At 37.3% G+C, this 18431-nt stretch overlaps 1 protein-coding gene across 15 annotated transcripts in view; it reads left to right on the top strand.

Annotated features, from left to right (window-relative positions):
• The window catches only part of MEF2C (myocyte enhancer factor 2C), a 135027-nt gene that overhangs the window by 84131 nt on the left and 32465 nt on the right, over positions 1 to 18431 (top strand). For 11 of the 15 annotated variants that reach the window (XM_083883246.1, XM_083883245.1, XM_083883247.1 and 8 more), the window contains 2 exons: positions 14090 to 14149; positions 14297 to 14434. In XM_083883246.1, the coding sequence (XP_083739372.1) occupies positions 14090 to 14149; positions 14297 to 14434 (198 nt within the window). Of the gene's footprint in view, positions 1 to 14089; positions 14234 to 14296; positions 14435 to 18431 lie in introns of all 15 variants that reach the window. The other 4 variants (XM_083883244.1, XM_083883240.1, XM_083883243.1 and 1 more) reach the window with 2 other exon arrangements.

Genomic DNA, 18431 nt, shown 5'->3' with positions numbered 1-18431 from the left:
TACTGCTTCTGTTCCAAAGAGTCCTTAGAAAGAAGTGCTGTCATTTCACTGTCCTGGAAACATCTTAATTTATAGCTTTCAAGTTTGGGGCAGGAAGAGGTGGGGCTTCTTCCTAATTAGCTGCATTAGAAGAACCCTCGAACAGTTAGGACCCCTTTAGATTGCTACATATGTGTACATATAATATGACAATTGTAAAATTACCTTTATCAATAAAATGCATTTTATCTAGTAGGAGTAAACCCACCTGATAGTAATACTCATGACACATTCACAACTGGATCCTGAACAAGGGAGATTTTTCTGGACTTGTACTTGAGGTTGAAACATTGGATCCCAAGGGTAATAGAAAATTCTTTTGTTTGTTCCACAGATTAACTTTTTCATTCCTTTCCCATTAATGAGTCTGACAAATCTACCTACTCCAGTACAGTCTTTTTCATGGAAGAAATGTTCTTAATTCCACCTCCTTCTTCATGAAGGGTAATGGCGTAAAAAAGCTGACTAAACCTAAACATTCTGAAGTGAAGTCTGCTTCCTACTGATCTCCATGACCAAATCAGTAACAGGAATAAAAGAAGTACTCATCGATTTCTGCTACTGCTATTATATTTGGGGTCTTGTGATCTACCATACCCAGGGAGAAATAGGAATTTTGCCAACTTTGCAATCAATGCAAGTAAGCTTTTCTGCAGTTTATTTCAAAGTTTCACAATGTTGAGAAACTCTAGACAAACCTCAGGACTGTGAACCTCTCTATAGATTCTAGATTCAAAATTTGCACTTCTGAAGTAGAGAAATTATTGTATTCTCATGGCCCCTTCATGGAAAGGATTTTCAAGCATTATTGTATTGGAATTTTAATTATTTAGGAGACTGGTGGTCCCTTTCAGTACTGTAAGTCCTGTGTGAAAGCCTGAGCCCACCAAAATCAGTCAGGATCTCTTTGCCAGATCTTTTCTTTTAATGTATCAAAAGGTAAAGCTATGTTAATTTTGAGGTAATCCCAGTCAATCTTATCACATCTCTGCTTTCATTGGCACAGTTAGCTTCTGATTAAACTTTAAACTTTTTTTATTCAGAATCAATGCTAGAGAATAAATGTTGGAGAATCTGAAGTAGTCCTTTGTCATTCTAAGTAATGCTCTTTACTCTAGTTTATTACACTCTAAACACTCTCCAGAGCTTAGGAAAGAGCTCTGGCTTTTGTGGCAGCGGGCAGATTGCTTTGTACAGCTTAGATGATAGCCAATGTAATGGAATAAGCAAATGAACTCAGTTTTCTTGCCACAGAAATATCACTAGGCAATGCTGGTTTTCCATCTCTCATCATAATGGTTTCAAGTTTGGCCTGTACTTGGTCCAAGCCTCCAGCACAACAAGACTGGGAATAGTGCTTTTGCACTATTGTGGATTTTTGTGGATTTCAACTTGTTGTTGTGAAAGGACCCTGTATGGTTCTTCCTCATTCACAGGCTGAGCCTGTTAGGAAAAAAAAAAAAATCAGAACACTAGTGGATTCTGAATATTTTTCTCAGATAGCCAGAAATCACTTGTTTATCTTTTTCTCAGGAAAACAGTCCCCAAAACATAATCCATGGTTCAGAATTTTTCACTAAAGTGTGAAAAGTTCATTAAAACAAGTGCAGTCCACCAGGCAGCTCTGGAATTGGTTTTTTTTAATTAGAAAAGCTCCCCTTCTTATCTGTGACATGACTCTGTGAAGGTCTGAGAAAACACCTGTGCTATCTAGAGATGTGAGTACCCCCAAGCTATTTATTGCCTTTCCTGTGTTGGAAGTTGCAACCTTCAGAGCAGGGTCAGAGGAAGGGAATGCATGCCCACCCCTTGACTGCTCCAGCCCCATGGCTCTGGCATGGGGTGAGAAGCTCCTGACAGCAGGGCAGAGCAGGCAGCCCTCTACAGAGATTCATGCTGCAGTAGCAAGAGATCAAAACTGGCCAAGAGTTTTGACCAGACTCAGGCCCACACCTGAGTCTTCACCAAGTGAAACAGTATCTATTATACTCATGTTCACAGTGTCCTTCATGCCCATTTCTAACAAGTTAGAAAAATTAAGCAGGCTGAAATCTTATTCCATTTGTTCATCTCTCCTGTGGAATTAAGGGACCCAAGTGGAGACTTTTGTAGCCCATGGATCTCTCTCTGTAATTACCATATGATTAAAGATTTTAAGATCTCAGACAGTAAGACTTTGCCAGGCCAATATACCAATATATCTTACAAACCTATAATTTTGTCCCAAAAAAAGAAATCCAGTTTTAGAGCAAAAAACCCTAACATTTAAAATGTTTTATCTGCTTCCAGAAGAAGCCAAATTCTTCAAACAAAACATTTAGATTCTGAATTAAGTCTTTTTTCTTTTTTTCTTTCTCTTCTCTTCTCTTCTCTTCTCTTCTCTTCTCTTCTCTTCTCTTCTCTTCTCTTCTCTTCTCTTCCTTCCCCTTCCCCTTCCCCTTCCCCTTCCCCTTTCTTTTCTATCTTCTCAGCCATGATTTTTCTAGTACCCCTATAAACTGTGTCCTGGCCAGAATTTCTGACTAGTTCTTGAGTCTCTCTCTGACATTCCTGTTTTCTCATGCAGTGATGAGAACTAGAAGCTGCTCTGTTTCTAATGCTTTCTTCTTTCCCCAGCAAAGCACTGAACCTGACCATCGCATTGTTAATTTAACAGCTTCAGAAAGCAGCATATAAAGCCAGGTTTTGCAGGTGTATATGGGGTCAGTCTGTTTCTCTATACCAAATTTCTACTTCTGACTGGGCATACCACTTGCTTGGGTTTTCCTTCTTACAGCACTCCAATTATAGTGGTGGTCATTCACCTTTTTTTAGAGGGAGAACTATAGAAAAGTGAATTAACAAAGCCCATGCAGGAAGTCAGTAAGAGAAGCAAGAGTTAAATTGCATCTTCTTAGGCAGCACAGTAACAGCTTAACCCTTGGATAATCTTATGTAAAGAGGCTTCTGACTCCATGTCGGCATAGTTTGCCATAATATAAAGTTAGAATTTCCTTGACTGGAAATTAGCAAAAAGCTTTTCAAAATCTGACAACTTTTTGCTAACTCTGTCATTTCTGATTCTCTCCTTTTGAGAGAAGTGCTCGCACATCTCAAGGGAAGAGTAGAGTGATAGGAGCACTATGACTTCTAAAGAAGTTATGCTTGGGGGAAACAGTGGTTTTGAAGGAGCAGCTTTTGAAGATAATCATCCAGTTATGGAGTTTCATCGAGCTTCTCCATACTCCTGAATACACTTTCTCACTCCTTTTTTTGGCTAGTGTTTGGTTTATTTATCTGAAAATTTCAGCTTGTGAAGTTTCTGTCTGCATCTTACCACTCCTGCAGGGTTCTCCATGGGAAAACAAAATCCAGTTCTTTGTTTCTAGCAGATGACACTTGGTAAGCTGACAAATGCATATCATAGTCTAGAGATTTTAGCAACTGTTTAAAGATAGATACAATTTGCACAAATGTTTCTGGTAAATAACAGAACTTACATACAGGAAAAAACTCATCTTAAATATGAAATTCTGCATCATTTGAGTTATCTGTTTCCATAGTTAAAATCAAGAGCCAATTTGGATTGTCAAATACTGTAACTTGCTTTCTCTAAACTTAGGGAAGAGCCTTCCTTCTCTTTCTCCTTGGTGACAGCTCTCTCAGCAGAACATTCAGTTGATGATTGTTGCCTTGTGCTATTTAAGGCCCCTCCATGCTGCAAAGAAACAGGAGGCTAGAGTTTCAGAGATCAAGCTTCCATTGTAATTCACCATTTTGAAAAATAAATTGCTTTGGGCATTTTTACCAATGGATAAGCAATTACAGTACTATGAAAATAAAAGGAAATGTTCTGTTTCCTATAGAAGGAACTGCTATTCAGCAACTTTTGCTCATTGTCATACTGGTACTTTTTTCATTTGTAATACCCTGTCATTTGATCTGCTATAAAATAAATGTTCGGTTTCTGAGAGGAAAAACAAACCTGCTCAGAACATTGATTCATTCAAGATTTTTAAGGGAGACCTCCAAAGAAAACCCAGGTGCTAAAGGAAGTGGTGTTCTTTTCTCACTGGGTGGCATTTTCACTGCTGAGTCAGTACTGCAGAGTTCAATGCTGCTGGAAGTGCTCAGTTTCAGATGAAATAGAAAAGTAAAATGTTGTGGTCATCAGAGGTTCCCTGGCCCCATGGTTGAGGGTGAAGGTGTTTGCCTCATAGTCTAGGAAAAATTGGCATCCAAAGTAACCTATATCAGATGCTACACTTTTAGTTGTCTCAGGAACCCATCATTTCTGCTCCTGAAAACTTCAGTGACTAGCAAAGCTACACAGGTTGGTGATATATTCTTCCCAGGATGGTTGCATATTAATTATATATGAAGCAGTCCCTAAAGATATAATTTCAGAATCTCTTATGGATCTTTTAAAGCATAAATCATGCTCAAACTATATGCAAAGAATAATTCCTATCAGCTGTCATTCTTTCTCATTATAGGTTTTTGTAAGAAAATATTCTGTAATGTATATGTGTCCTTCTGTATTTCAAATTTCTCAAGTTCTGTATTTCACTTTTAAAGTATTTTGAATATAGTATTTAGTATTAAATGTTCCCATTTATATCATGGAAAAACACCAGCTATCTTTGAAATAGTTAATTTTTTCTCCAGTCATTTATATTAAGCCCGGCATATTTCAAATATTCTGTATTTCAAGAGCTAGCAACAACGATGTAACAGACTTGGTAACACCACTGTACATCTAGAATATCTTGACTGGTATGTTTACAGCTGTTCCAAATCCGCCTACAAATTTACACTAGTGTAAGTGAGATCTGACTTCAGCCTTGTATTTGTGTATATGTCTGACTAAATTAGACACAAATGAAAGTGTCAAAGATGGTGCTCCATCTGGAAGGCTGGAGCCAGAGGAGGATTATAGACAGATGAACATAAAAAGAAAGAGTGAAATAACAACCTGTTGATGATTACAGATTATTTTTAAGAGGCCTCATATTCCCTAAAGAAACTGAAATTATTCTTCTGTACTACTGTAAAGTTTATTTTTCCTACCATACCCTTTCTGTGTCTAACAGCAAAACCTTGTACAAATCAAATGTACTATTTCTCACCGATATCTTGTTCTCTTTCAAAGATAAATATAAAGCTTAGAGAAAACCTGGCCATTTAAAAGCTTCATACATTTCAATGGGTTTGAAAAATCAGGCAGGCATATAGTGTACTGATTTTTTGCTGTGGGCAATGGGAAAAGGTGAGTCAGGGATGCAACTATTCTGGCTTTGGGTTGTTTTTGCATCCTTCGGCTTCCAGGTCTGGCTATGGCATGCTGGTGCTCCTGCCAGTGAGTTAATGGAAGTAGCCAAAATGTAGAAGCTTTGTCTTCATGGAGTTAGTTGTTCTGCAAACAATCTATCTCAAAAAAATAGTGGGAGTCTATTTTCTGTGAAAAGATAGGGCATGCAAAATATGATATTTGCTACCAGGCTGTGGTGCTAGCCAGCATTCTACAGAAAGCACACTTTCATAGGAGGACAGAATGCAGAAAAAATTGTAGGAAATACGGGAGAGTAACCTCATGATTTTTACCTTTATCTATATCTTCTATGTTTCCATGACTCAAAAGTAGTGCCTGGGCCTTTGAGCCCTCAGTAAGGAGTTATAATCATTGTGGTACTCAAAAGGGACTGGTAATCATTCCATCACTAAAACAAAAATATCCTGAGAATATCTTTCATCTAAGGTAGATAATCTTCTAAGTTTATGCATAACACATTGACAGCCAGTCTCTGGACTGTTGTCATGTGTTTTAATAAAACAGAGCAGAACGTGAGTTTCTTTTCAAATACAGGTTGAAAAAATATCTACACAGACGTTTCATTTGTATACAGTCTTTGCATGTAAATAGTGCATTTTACATAAACTTTTACTAACATTTATGAGGAATTCTGTTCATTCAAAGCTGGTTTTTTTTTTCTTTTTAAACTTTAGACACTTGTAGAGAAGATTTCATCAGAAGCCGTAATCACAAGTAGATCAGCATTACATTGATGTCACTAATCTTAACACCTCCAATTAATCTCACATGTGAATTCATTATTTAGAAAATGCCAGTCTTTTCTGAAGAAACATATCCACTTTCTTAACTCCACTCATGCAGCATACCACCAATATTAAGGTAGTATTATACTGCATCATAGCAAATGGAAGCTAGTCATTGAAGTGCAAGTGTGAGCACTCCTAAAACATCCATCTAGATTTGAATAAAAAGATGATGAGATGTGATTTAGTAGAGGGTATGTATGCATATCTGTGTATATTTATATAGATACAGATATAGATAGATAGATATAGATACAAATGTATAGATATAGATATACATACACATTTCTGTGTATATATCTGCAAGATGCAAACACTGCACTCGTGTGACTGTAACCACAGGAGAACCGAGAATTGCAACAGTAGCATGAGTAAAGAAAAGACAAAAAAAGCCAAGCAGCCCGGAGCAGAGTGTCCCCAGTCAGCACGGCAGCCCTGCAAACAGCCATCTATGGCCAGGGGGCAGCAGGTGCTGGCACTGACAGGTGCAGATGGCAGGGATGCATGACATTTCTGGGGATCCGCTCCCTGCTGGCTGCAGCCACATCATGCCAGCCAGCACCATCGGTCACCTGATGCTCCTCTCCCCCCATGGATTCCTGGGTGGCTGGGATCAGCAGGTGCTCCTGCCATCTCCTCTTCCAGACCCCAGGAAATGTAATCCCCTGCATTGAGGGTTGGCGTAGGAATCTTACGTCAGCTGCCCAGGGGGATTTGTGGGTTTTCAGACCTTTTGCACCATGATGATGGATGGGAATAAGCCCAAAGGATGAGAAAATATCCTGAATTAGAACCTCAGGAATTATTCAGATCTAAATTCTTCTTTTAAAAACAGTTTACAAGTGATGGCCAGAAGGGATTTGCATGTCCCATGAAATACATGTGAATATAGGGGGTGCAAGTTTACATAGAATCACAGAATAAGCTGTGTTGGAAGGGATCCACAAGGGTCGTCAAGCCCAACTGCTTACTCTGCACATCACAGACCCAAGAGTCACACCATGTGTTCAAACACTTCTTGAGCTCTGTCAGGCTTGGTGCTGTGACTACTGGGAAGGCAGTTCCAGTCCCCAACCACCCTCTGGGTGAGGAACCTTTCTCTAATGGCCAGACTAGGCCTCCCATGACACAACTTCAGGCAATTTACTCAAGTCCTGTCACTGGGCACCACAGAGATCAATGTCTGCCCCTCATCTATCCCTCATGAGAAATTTGCAGACTGCAATGAGGTCCCCCATCAATCTCCTCTTTGCCAGCTGGACAGACCAAGTGACCATGCATTTGCAGGAATTTTAATATAAAGCCTTAATGCTGAAGTCCTCATGCTGTTTGCTTTTGTTTCTTTCAGAGAAAATCCACAAAAATCCACAAAAGATATGTGGTTTAGTTTTGCTGCTGTGAGATCTCTGAATCTGATGTATGCTTCTTACACTTAAAAAGCCAAAGTTGTCTAGTGTAATTTAAGTCAATATTAAACAGAAAAGCACTGGCAAGTTGGCATGACTGAGCATTAAAAAAAAAGATTTTGCATTCTCTCTTTTAGAGAGCAAACAAACCTCTGGAATTTTCCCATCTCCAGCCTCACCATCTCTCCAGAGGGCGCAGCAGCACAGCAGTGGGTGTTCTCTCATACAGATGCAGGAGAGGCACTGCAGAGAGGGAGCAGGAGATGTGGTAGTGCTGACTAGTCTGCTGGAGGCTGCAAGGCCTGCACAAACAGATAAGTCCTGGGGGCTCTGGGGCTGCACCAGGTGCACTGCCTTCTAAAGCTCCCCCATACCCAAGTTAGGTAGCAGAGCCATATGTAGCCAAGAAGCAAAAATCCCACTATCCTAGTGCACTTTTTGAAATAAAAAAAAAATAATAATAATAATAAAAAAAAAAAATTTAAAAAAAAAAAAAAACCCACCAGATTTTGTTTGTACTAACACTGCAAAATATTGTAGAGATGCCTTGGCACACCACAAGAGTGTGAGTGGAAGAGAATAGAGTGAACGAGTGAACTCTGTAATCAGGTAGAGCTCTCATGCCCTGATGAGCTAGCGATGCACATGTCCTGTGTGCTGTCAAATCCACTGTGTGGTCATTTGTAAGCAGAGAGAAGCAGGTGTGACTGGCAAAGGATGTTGGTGCTGTTTGGTTTCATAACAAGTGTGATTAGAGAAGGTACATGAAGGTGGTGAGAATAATCACTTGGCATGTGAAAGGAAAATCCAAGCAGAGGGTTTGGTGTAATGTTGTGAAGAGCACATTTATGTGTATTCATTTGAAGAAGACAGACGTATAGTACCAAACAATGGATTTTTTTTTTCTTTAAAACATCGGAAAAGATAAAGTAGTATCAAAAAGATTAGCATGGGGTTGTAAAAGTTCAGCTTTATATAAGCTCTGTAGCTTGCTTCAAAAGGAATAAAAGCCACAAAAGCATTTTTTATTTTTTGTTTTTTAAAAAAGGTAAGAAATGTTCCTTTTTTCTTTGTTACTTACATACATTTTTGTGTGCATGGAGTTTGTTAGATAATGTAAGAGTAATAATGTTTTATGTGATTCTTCTAAACATACAATTAAAGTACATTAGTACCAGCATACTAGTTTATGTCCATTATTAAATGTAAAAATTTAAAAATTTTATGTTAATGAAACATAAAATTTGAGACTTTAGTTACATATAAGTTAGGAGATTCAGATGGGTGGTTCCCATAGCAACCTATCTCTTCCTCTGTGTTTTTCATTTCAGTAGAACCTTTCATTACTTGATTGCACCATATATTGTATCATGCAATTTCACGATAAAATTTCATCATTAAATAACCGAGAAGAAAAGAGAAGAGAGTAGAGGTTTTCTTCATTCAACACTTTCTAACTTTAATTTTTCTGTTGCACAGAGAGCAAAGTGATGCTTAAATTAATCCAGCCTATGTCTAAATATTTTCTGCTCTTTTGGGGGACCTCCATAAATTTGGCCTGGTTCTTTGGAATCGCAGAATGACTATATATGATAAAGCAGTTTAAATAGTAGCGTATAACTCCTTTGAAATTGGCTGTTGTCTGCCTAACCACGTTCATATGTAGCTCCAGTGAAAAGAAAAGAGACAAAAACTTTTTTTAATTTGTGGCTAAAAGATTTATTCCATCCAGATACAGGAAAGAAAGTGCTAGTGAAAATGGAGGGCACTTGAATTTTTTTTCTGAAGAAAAATACCGTTTATTAAATTGCAGCACTGTTGATTGTCACTAGTGGGTCTGTCAGTTAAAGATCATTGTGGTGGCTTCTAGACAACATAAAAGATATGTGAATTTTTAGAAGTAGACATTTAATTCTGAATTTTTCCACACTGTAAAATTTGATTACAGATGAAGACCCAGTGAGATCACACTTTTCATTACACAATGAAGATGGTGATTAACCTAACCTTGTTACGTCTTTGTTGCAGAGGATATCAAAAAGGAACATATTGAGCTGGTCTGAATCTTTTGGGAACCTTATCAACTGACCTAGTCTTTTTAATTTGGCACCTATACTGTGAGCATTTCCAAGCCCTGGAGTGCTATGAGAAGCAGTTCTATGGCAGATAAAACTATTAAAAAAGAAAGATTAATGAACTAAATTATAAGATGAAAAAAATAATTTCTAACCTTCTCCATTTGTTCTGTTAAAGAAGTGCTAAAAAGATCAAAAAGAAAAACCTGGGGGATAAAACTGCAGAAACAAGGGCTAGATTAGGAAAATGAAAGGGTTTTCCTTCTCAAAAGTCTTCAAAATTACAATGATTTTCATTTTCTTAATAAAATCAGACCTGAGTTTTACTGCCATATTTTCTTTTGAGCTTCCATAATGATGATAAGTTTTGCATGAAATGAAAGCATATAGTTGTTTATACTTCATTTTACAGGAGTCAGCATGTCACTAAGTTAGCACTTCTTCTCTGAGATTTACAGAGTAGGATTTAGACTAATTGCTGGCACAGCAGATTTCAGCCAAAGGTTGTTTTCCTTTAACCATTTTGTTTTTCATATGCCTTGGCTGATTTTTAGGTTATTGGAGTCCAATATAATTACTTGTTTAATTGCTTGGAAGAAGTGGAGCTTCCGTAGTTGAAAAATGGCTTATTTTCTTTAAAAATAACTGAAATCTGGCTTAGGGTTCTCTAGAATGCAATGCACTATACAATTGTGTTATTTTATCCTTTTAAAAATTCCCTGAATAGTCATTAAATCTTTGGAAACTAGCTAATCTCCAGGAGGATGTGATTGGTCTGGCTATTTTCCAGGGTTTGCAAGGGTCTATGACAACTCAACATCATAAGAAAAATTGTTTCTAAATCATTGCAAAGACTCCAGAACCAGCCTCTGCTTTCAAGAGGTGACACAAAATAGAGGAGAAGAGGAAAACTTGACACAAAGTCCAGAGAGCTGTTAATCAGTTTGATATTGGTCAGTTTGATTTTGGTCAGTTCCAAATTTACTTGTGATCTACAAACTTGTACAAACTTGTGTTGAAGCACACCAACAATGGGAAAAAATGAAGGAAAAAATGAGAGGTTTAATGTGGCAGTTAATGGTGTGAAGAAGAGTGAAATAACAAACAAGGCAATAAGATAGGAAAAACGGTAGCCTGCCTGTTGAGGAGCCAGAGATAATACTAAGGTGTTCAGGGTCATTATTTCTGTCCTTGATACAACTCATTACCTTAGTGGAGAGTATGTCACTTCTATCCTGCTTTCCTCTCTAGAGGACTGTGATATGAATATGTGTGTTCCTGTTCCAGTGTGATCTATCAATCTCTTCTTCTGTCTTTTCCCTTACAACTTCATTTTTTATTCAGTGCCAAGCAAATCTAGTAGAAAGGGAGGAGTCTCAAAGACAGTGAAATTCCAACAAGTTTCATGAAAATTATATGTTCTTGTGCAAAAAAAAAAAAAAAAAGAAGAACCAGAAATTACTCACAGAAAGACTCCCAGCTGAAGACAGCATTGCAGCCTGAGTCGTGGCAGACAGAAGCAGCAAAGGTTCAGCAGAAGGATGGGTACTGAGAAGAGAAATCCCCAGAGACCCTGCACAGGAGATCTTCTCTGCAGATTGCACTTTATCACAAAATGAAATTCACTGGGAACCAGGCATTAGTTCCATCACTCACAAAGCTAAGAGCTGTGCCTCTGAGTCCAGCATATATGTGGAAATTCCTGTTAACTGGCCTTAAACCATCTCATTGAAATACATGCTTGTTTTTGTTTGGGATTTGTGTGGTGTTTTGTAGGTTGGGCTTGGGAGTGTCTGTGTTTTGTTTGTTTGATTGATTGATTTATTTTTTTTTGAGGACAGAGAGCAAGTGGTCTGTGTTACTGAACTTGATTTGCACCATCAGCCAAGGTACCAGCCTAAAACACTAGACTGATCCTTTTTTGCAAGGGAAAGGTTTGCCTCCTCTCTTTAGGGCTAAAGTTAATTTTGGGTAGAATATTGACACAATTTATTACAATTAGTTCTTGGCTTTTCTGGTGGAAATAGAGATTGCTTTTTCTCTGCCTGGTGTGGCAAGCAACCTGTTTTCTAAAGGTATGATAATAATGTAAAAATAAATATCTATTAAAAACACTTCTACAATGAGAGGGAATCCAGTCTGTCTGGAGACTGTTGTAAGACATATGTTGGCTCACATTGCCTTTCTTCTTCTGAGCATCTGAAAGGTGCATCCTTGAACCTCTACAAACCACAGTAGCGACTGTTTACCTGTGAGCTAAGCAATCATTGGCAGAACTTCAGGGCATTTGTAGCTGTGTTGAGGGCAAGATGCATCTGCTTCACACAGACACAGTCTTGCGAAAGCAGCAGACAACAATTTGTGAATGATTGAATGTGATTGAATGATGGGAAAAGATTCTTTTTTTTTTTTTTTTTCTTTTTTTTTTTTTTTTTTGGTCTATCATCTCAAAGCCTTAAGTTGAGGAAGCCATTTTGTCCAGCTCACATCCACACTCCTCAGGGACTTCATAGGAATCAGCAGGACTCTGTCAGTGAATCATATGAGCTCAGGAAATGGTCCCAAGTGTGCTGATCTTAGTTTCATGTCTGTACAGCCTGATCTAATCTTGAAACAGAATATTTTATGTATTCAGAGGACAACTGTTTTGTCCTTATATGAAGAGAAGAATGTTAGTTGAGATTGCAATGAGATATTTTTGTTTTACTATATCTTGTTGTGTCTATTAGATTTATTAGACAGCAGCTGATTGCAAAACCCTCTTTCTAATCGGCTTGTTTCAAGCTACTAGCAGTAGATAAAATGTATGATTATGTCTGTTCTGCTAACTGAACATTTAACATTTGAAAGATAAAAGAGCAAGAAGAGGGAATAGAAAAGGTGTAGGGAATCATTCAGGTTGTTTTACCATCTCAAGTTTTTCTTCCAATGGATTATAATTTTGTTGGTGTTTCAGAAATAGCTGATGAAATTGACTTGAAGTCTCTACAGTTATGAAGTTTGAAAAAAATGATCTGCATTAAGCCGGTTGTTCATAAATGCCTAAATCTGTTTCAGAGCTCTACAATGTGAAATTGGAAGGTTTAGATCTCATAGGGCTAATCACCATCACTTTACTTTGTTGATGAAAAACGCAAGGTTGAGAGGTTTTTCAATAATATGAGAACAAGGAACCTTATACTTACAGGTAATAATAGTAAGCTGAACGTCCTCATAAAGAAAATAGTTATGAAATGTACTATTCCAGAAGGAAAAAGCTGATGCACAACCATTCTGAGAAGGCAAAAAGAAACCAGAGTGTCCCACACTTACAGACAGCATGAATTAGCCACTTATTAACACACAAAATATGTGATATTTTCATTGTAATTGAGATTGCTTAGCCAGGTTTCAACACAGAATGGACTGCAAGCTGACTTAAAAATTTTTTAGACAGCCAAGTGGACTTCTAAGAGTTTTTGAGTGAGACATCCTTAAAACTAAATATGACAAATTGTGAATATATTTGCTTTATATACTACTGCTTGTACTTTAGGACTCCACACTTTCTCCTCATATTCTTTTACCTTAATATAGCCTATGGCTGTTCTTTAGTGTCCTGTAACAGTAGATCAGTTAAAACCTTTTTGAGCCAGACAGCTGTTCTGAGTTGCAAGCTACTGATTTCATTCCAGTTTAAAGATTTTTCAACTCTGCTATCTTAGTGATGATAATCATGGTTGTGAGTATTTCAGTAGCTGAACTTGAAATTCTTTCATTTTGACTTTTCACTAACCATTTGTTTTAGCAGTGCTTTTTCTTGTGCATTAAGCTTCACTACAGTGCATTTGTAGCACTGTAAGTGTAGTCAATAAAATGTAAACACAATGTCTAGAAGCTCTTAATTGTTATTTCATAGCATATTAGCAACTCGTCTTCCCTCCTGTCCTATCAAAAGCATAGGCTTAGGAACAACATTGCTAAAGTAACTCCTTGAATTCAATTTGGGTAATTATTCTTCCTCTGTGAAGAAACGGACTCCTAAATTTGTTACAGGTTCAATTATTTTTCCTTTTGCTCTTCCATACCTTTAACAAAAAATATCAGCGTATTCCACTGTAAACAGTATAGGGAAATATGTTAAGTTTGGTTTATGTTAAAAAATTTGCATTCTGTGTTTAGCTTAAGCCCCTAATGCTGTGGGATATAAGAACCATGAGGCAGGGGAGATACTATCATAGGCACTTTGTCAGTTGCCAGATTCATTCCTTATTGATTGGTTCCAGCTTCAGAAGAAAGAGGTCTTGTGTGGTCCTCACTTGGCACTCATAATTGAAAACCTACAGCATCAGTGTGGTGAATCATTAGTCACTTTCTTTCCTTAAAGCATAATGTCAAACTTTTCTATGATGAGCAGTTTGTGTTTCTTTAATGCTGCTGAGTCTTTCTTGCAGCCAGTGTCAAGGATTGAACTTTACAAATTATGTATTTCAGACATTGAGAAAGAAAGGACTTAATGGCTGTGACAGTCCAGACCCTGATGCAGACGATTCAGTAGGTCACAGCCCTGAGTCTGAGGACAAGTACAGAAAACTTAATGAAGATATTGATCTAATGATCAGCAGGCAAAGATTATGTGTAAGTACCCTGAGCTCCTTTTCATTTTTTTTTTACTTTCTGATATTTCTCTGAACCTGGCAGGCATTGCACAAGAAAGAAAACAAAGGTTGTGAAAGCCCTGATCCTGACTCCTCTTATGCTCTCACCCCACGCACTGAAGAAAAATACAAAAAAATTAATGAAGAATTTGATAATATGATCAAGAGCCATAAAATACCTGTAAGTACCAAAGGTTAGACGGCTGTCTGCTGATAACTGCTGCAGTAACAAACCATAACCCTTTCAGTTCTGGCTTCTTAAGGAAATAAATTCAGCTAAAAAGATAATTTAATAGCCAAATCTATAACTAAATGCTGTGGTCAGAAAATTTCACACAGCATATTTTTCTTTCAAGTCTCTACCTCTGACACACAGTAGGCCTATCATGGGTGAAACCTACAGAAGGAAGTGAAATATACATATATGAGCTATATTCACTTGATTTACAGAAGTGTTTTACCACACTACTTGCCCAAATTATACTAAAAAATAGTAGTGGAAATATTTCTTTGTGGACAGGCTAACAAATCCACAGAATACTTTCTGTGGTGATAGAGAAAAGTGATGTAGAACTGAAATTCCTTTATATATAGTAATTAGAATGTTTAGTGTGTTTAACTTCAATTCTCTATTGCCTCTGCTAAACTCAGTTGCAGCACTGAAGGGTTACAGCTACTTGCTCACTGCAGAGAAACAGACTGCATGAGAGCCTAATGGGAGGACTCAAACATGTTTGTGTGTTGGGGTGATTTTACAGCTTGATCAGAGAATTTGCTTTGACCTTATCAGCATTACTTTAATGCTTTAACATAAGCTAAATTTTGTTTTAACCAAGTCAAAATTTCTAACAGTCATATGCCTTGCCAGATATCTAAGAGAAATAACTCCGCATGTGCTATTTTGTTTGCACAAGACATACAAAGGATGAGCCCTTGGTCATTATGTTTGATATTACATTTATAAAGACAACAAAAAGAATGTGGAGGTTTGGAGGTTATATTTGGTTGGTTTTCAAATGTCTGTGGAAAACAAAGTAGGAAACCCAATATCTGCTCAGATCCAAAGAAGCATTTGAATTTGCATAGGTGACCACTTATTTCTAAAAGACAAGAGATAATTTGTATGTGTTCATTTGTACAAAGGTTGTATGGTTATCTATCAAAAACCTTGTCTGGATACCCAGAATGTGCAGCGTCTTCTGTAGTGTAAGCCAACTGCACATACAAAATCTGACACCTAAGATGAGGATACTTCTTAAGAAGGCTCAGATTCTGTCTTAAGCCCTCTGGGTGTTCTTTCCATTAATTCTCAGAAGAAGGATTTTTTCACTCTAGGTAATTAAAATTTGAAAAAGTTTCTACATGAGGCCAAAAATATCTTGGAAAAACGTAAGGAGAATACATAATACTTTCCCAGAGACCAGAAAGGCACCAAATTTGTTAAAGTAATATTTAAAATGACTGGCTCAGGGTGCCCAATGTGTATGTAGAATATCAGTGAGGAATACAGATGTATCCAAATTTTTTTACCTCTCTTTTTATTTGCTTCTTTTGGAAAGCCATTTTTCTCAGAACAGAAAAGCTCTAAAGCTGTCACCATGAATTTGGTTTCTCAGGATGCAACTCAGTTCGACAAATGATGACTGCAGCATTTAGGGAGACTGTTATAAGCCAGAATGCTTAACCCTTTTTCACATCAAAATCTCACCAATTGTCATTCTTTCATGCTGTTTCTCTTTCAAGGATGACTTTTGGCTTTTTCAAATAAAACTGACAGGATTTTCACCAAGCTACTTTTCTGCCTTAAAAATGTGTTTGGGATGATCCTTCAGAACCTCTGTTTATCTCATGCTACCGGTTTCTTTTCTTTCCTAACAAAATAGGTCATGTTATAATCATCTGAAATCTTAAGACATTTTAAAAAAATCTCTTGGAAAAAAACTTCATTCCTGTAGTAGTGAGTTCTGCCTCTTTCTTTACCTCCATAAACATTTGAGGAAATTGTCTTTTTTGTTAACTCAGGAAATGTATAAGATTTGAAAACCAGGTAATCTAAGCATGGTATAGGAGCTTTGTTTTCCCAAAATAATGGAATTTCCTTCTGGTTGCTTTCATTAAATATAACTTTTTGATGGCAAATATAGTCCTACTTCAGCAATTAATTGGTGATTTGGGGTATGACTTCCTACCTTTCGGGATGTTATGAGGTGTAGTGTATTATTTTCTGTGCAATTACTTCAGAGACGCTTCAGAGGTACAGAACAGCAAAATGTTAGCATTTTTCATGTAAGACAGAATAGCCATTCTCTGAATACATCATATGTAGAGCTCAAGGTCTGTGTCCTCCCTCAAGCTGCTTACCACAATAGGAAGAAACAGTAGATATTCTCTGATAATGCAACAAGAACTCCTTCTCTTGGCATAAGCCAAGATGTAATGGGCAAGATAGAGATCACAACTAGTACATAATGGAAATTTGTAATTATCTGGTTATATATATAAGTATTATATATTTTATATAATATAATATAATATCCTTAACCGCACAATTCAGAATAATTAAGTCAGGGAAGATATATTCATTTACTTGTGATCATCAAAGGTAGCCAAGAAAACTGGAGAGAAGAAAGCAAAATTAATAATAAAGTCAAGTCTCTAAATCACCACTTACAGAATATATAAAACAATGCATTGCCTCTGCCTGGTCTTGTAACATAAAAAAAGTTGCTGCCAGATGAAAACAACACTGGCTTTTGCTCCTAACCACTAAGCCCATTAATGTTTCCTCAGATAATTTTCTGGGGATAAGTATTCATATTGTTCTAAACCATCTGATAATAATTAGACATTTATTTGTAAATTTCATAAGAGTGATGAAAGCAGAGAAGACAGAAATAGCCTACTAGAAGGAAGCTATAAGTATCTCTGTCTCTAAATAAATGAGGGCCTGGTGGAACATCAGAGGGATAAAACCAATATTTAACATAAAATGTTTGGTCCGTTAAGTTCCAAAGGGGTTGAGTGTCCAACACTTTGTTTGGCATCACTTACCACAGCTTGTGAAGTGAGGATCTAACACTATGTGCTGTACGCTGGCAGTATTGTCTCTAGTGAGCCATCTGCCCCTCCTTGGCAGCAGTGTTCAAAGAAGAAAAAACAAAGGGAGGGGGGAAAAAGGCAAAATGTGGCAAACCTTATACACATGACAGGCTTTGTCTATATTAGAATTAGCAAAAAAAGAAAAAAACACACTGAAGCAGCATGAGGTGTGCCTATCTCTGAGAAGAATTCTTTGAATAGTCCCCAGCAGGCTTTTGACACCTTTTGATGCCAAATAACATTCTCCCAGATAATTTCCTAATTTTGTATGGTTGTTAGTCCAGGCCAGAACAATTCCTAATTTTGTATGGTTGTTAGTCCAGGCCAGGAACAATTCCCAATTGTCAGTCTATATGTAGTCATGACTTTTTTGAGGTTGAGAAAGCTTTATGGTATAGACATGAACTGTTCTGTGGCCTCAGATGGCCCCAGTTCCTCCCTAGTTCTTACTAATATAGGTGTTACACAAGTGCATCAGAAACTTTAATGTCCGTCAGGCTGAAATGGAATCAATATGAACCATGGCTTGCCATCAGGAATGACTAGGGAATCTGAAGAAAGTTGCAGTTCTCAGTGAGGAACATGTTTGTCTAACTTTATTCAAGTTAGACAAACAGAGAAAACTGTAGCTAGAGATGTAGTGTTTAATACTGATCTTTATCCAGTCATTCTCTCTCTAACTTCTGGAAAAGAAGAAATAAAAACTACTGTATTTCAGATACATCGTGTTCTGCTGAAAAGCAGAGAGTAAACTGACTTTTCCCTGCTAAAATTGCCTATGAAGTGCTCTGTAAACAGATGTAAGTAAATCCAGATAGTAGGCAAAATGATGAAAACTAGACTATTACTACAGAAATGAAACAAATACTTCAACTACTTTAAAAACATATATTTAAATTACAAAATGAATGCTAAGTAATAGTTTCACATGACTAGGGAGACTGGCAACCTAAAGAGCAACCAAGATTGGAGCTCTTTCATGCTGTACAAATGTAGAAAAAGAAGACTCTTGAAGAATTTGGTTTGAACATGGCAGGAAGAGCACAGTGGCTAAAGCAAGCATCTTTTAGAATTCTGGC

This window comes from Zosterops lateralis (genome assembly GCF_965231275.1).
Source record: "Zosterops lateralis genome assembly, chromosome: Z".
NCBI lineage: Eukaryota > Metazoa > Chordata > Aves > Passeriformes > Zosteropidae > Zosterops > Zosterops lateralis.
The sequence above is the reverse complement of the archived record's forward strand: the minus strand, read 5'-3'. Positions and strand labels throughout refer to the sequence as shown.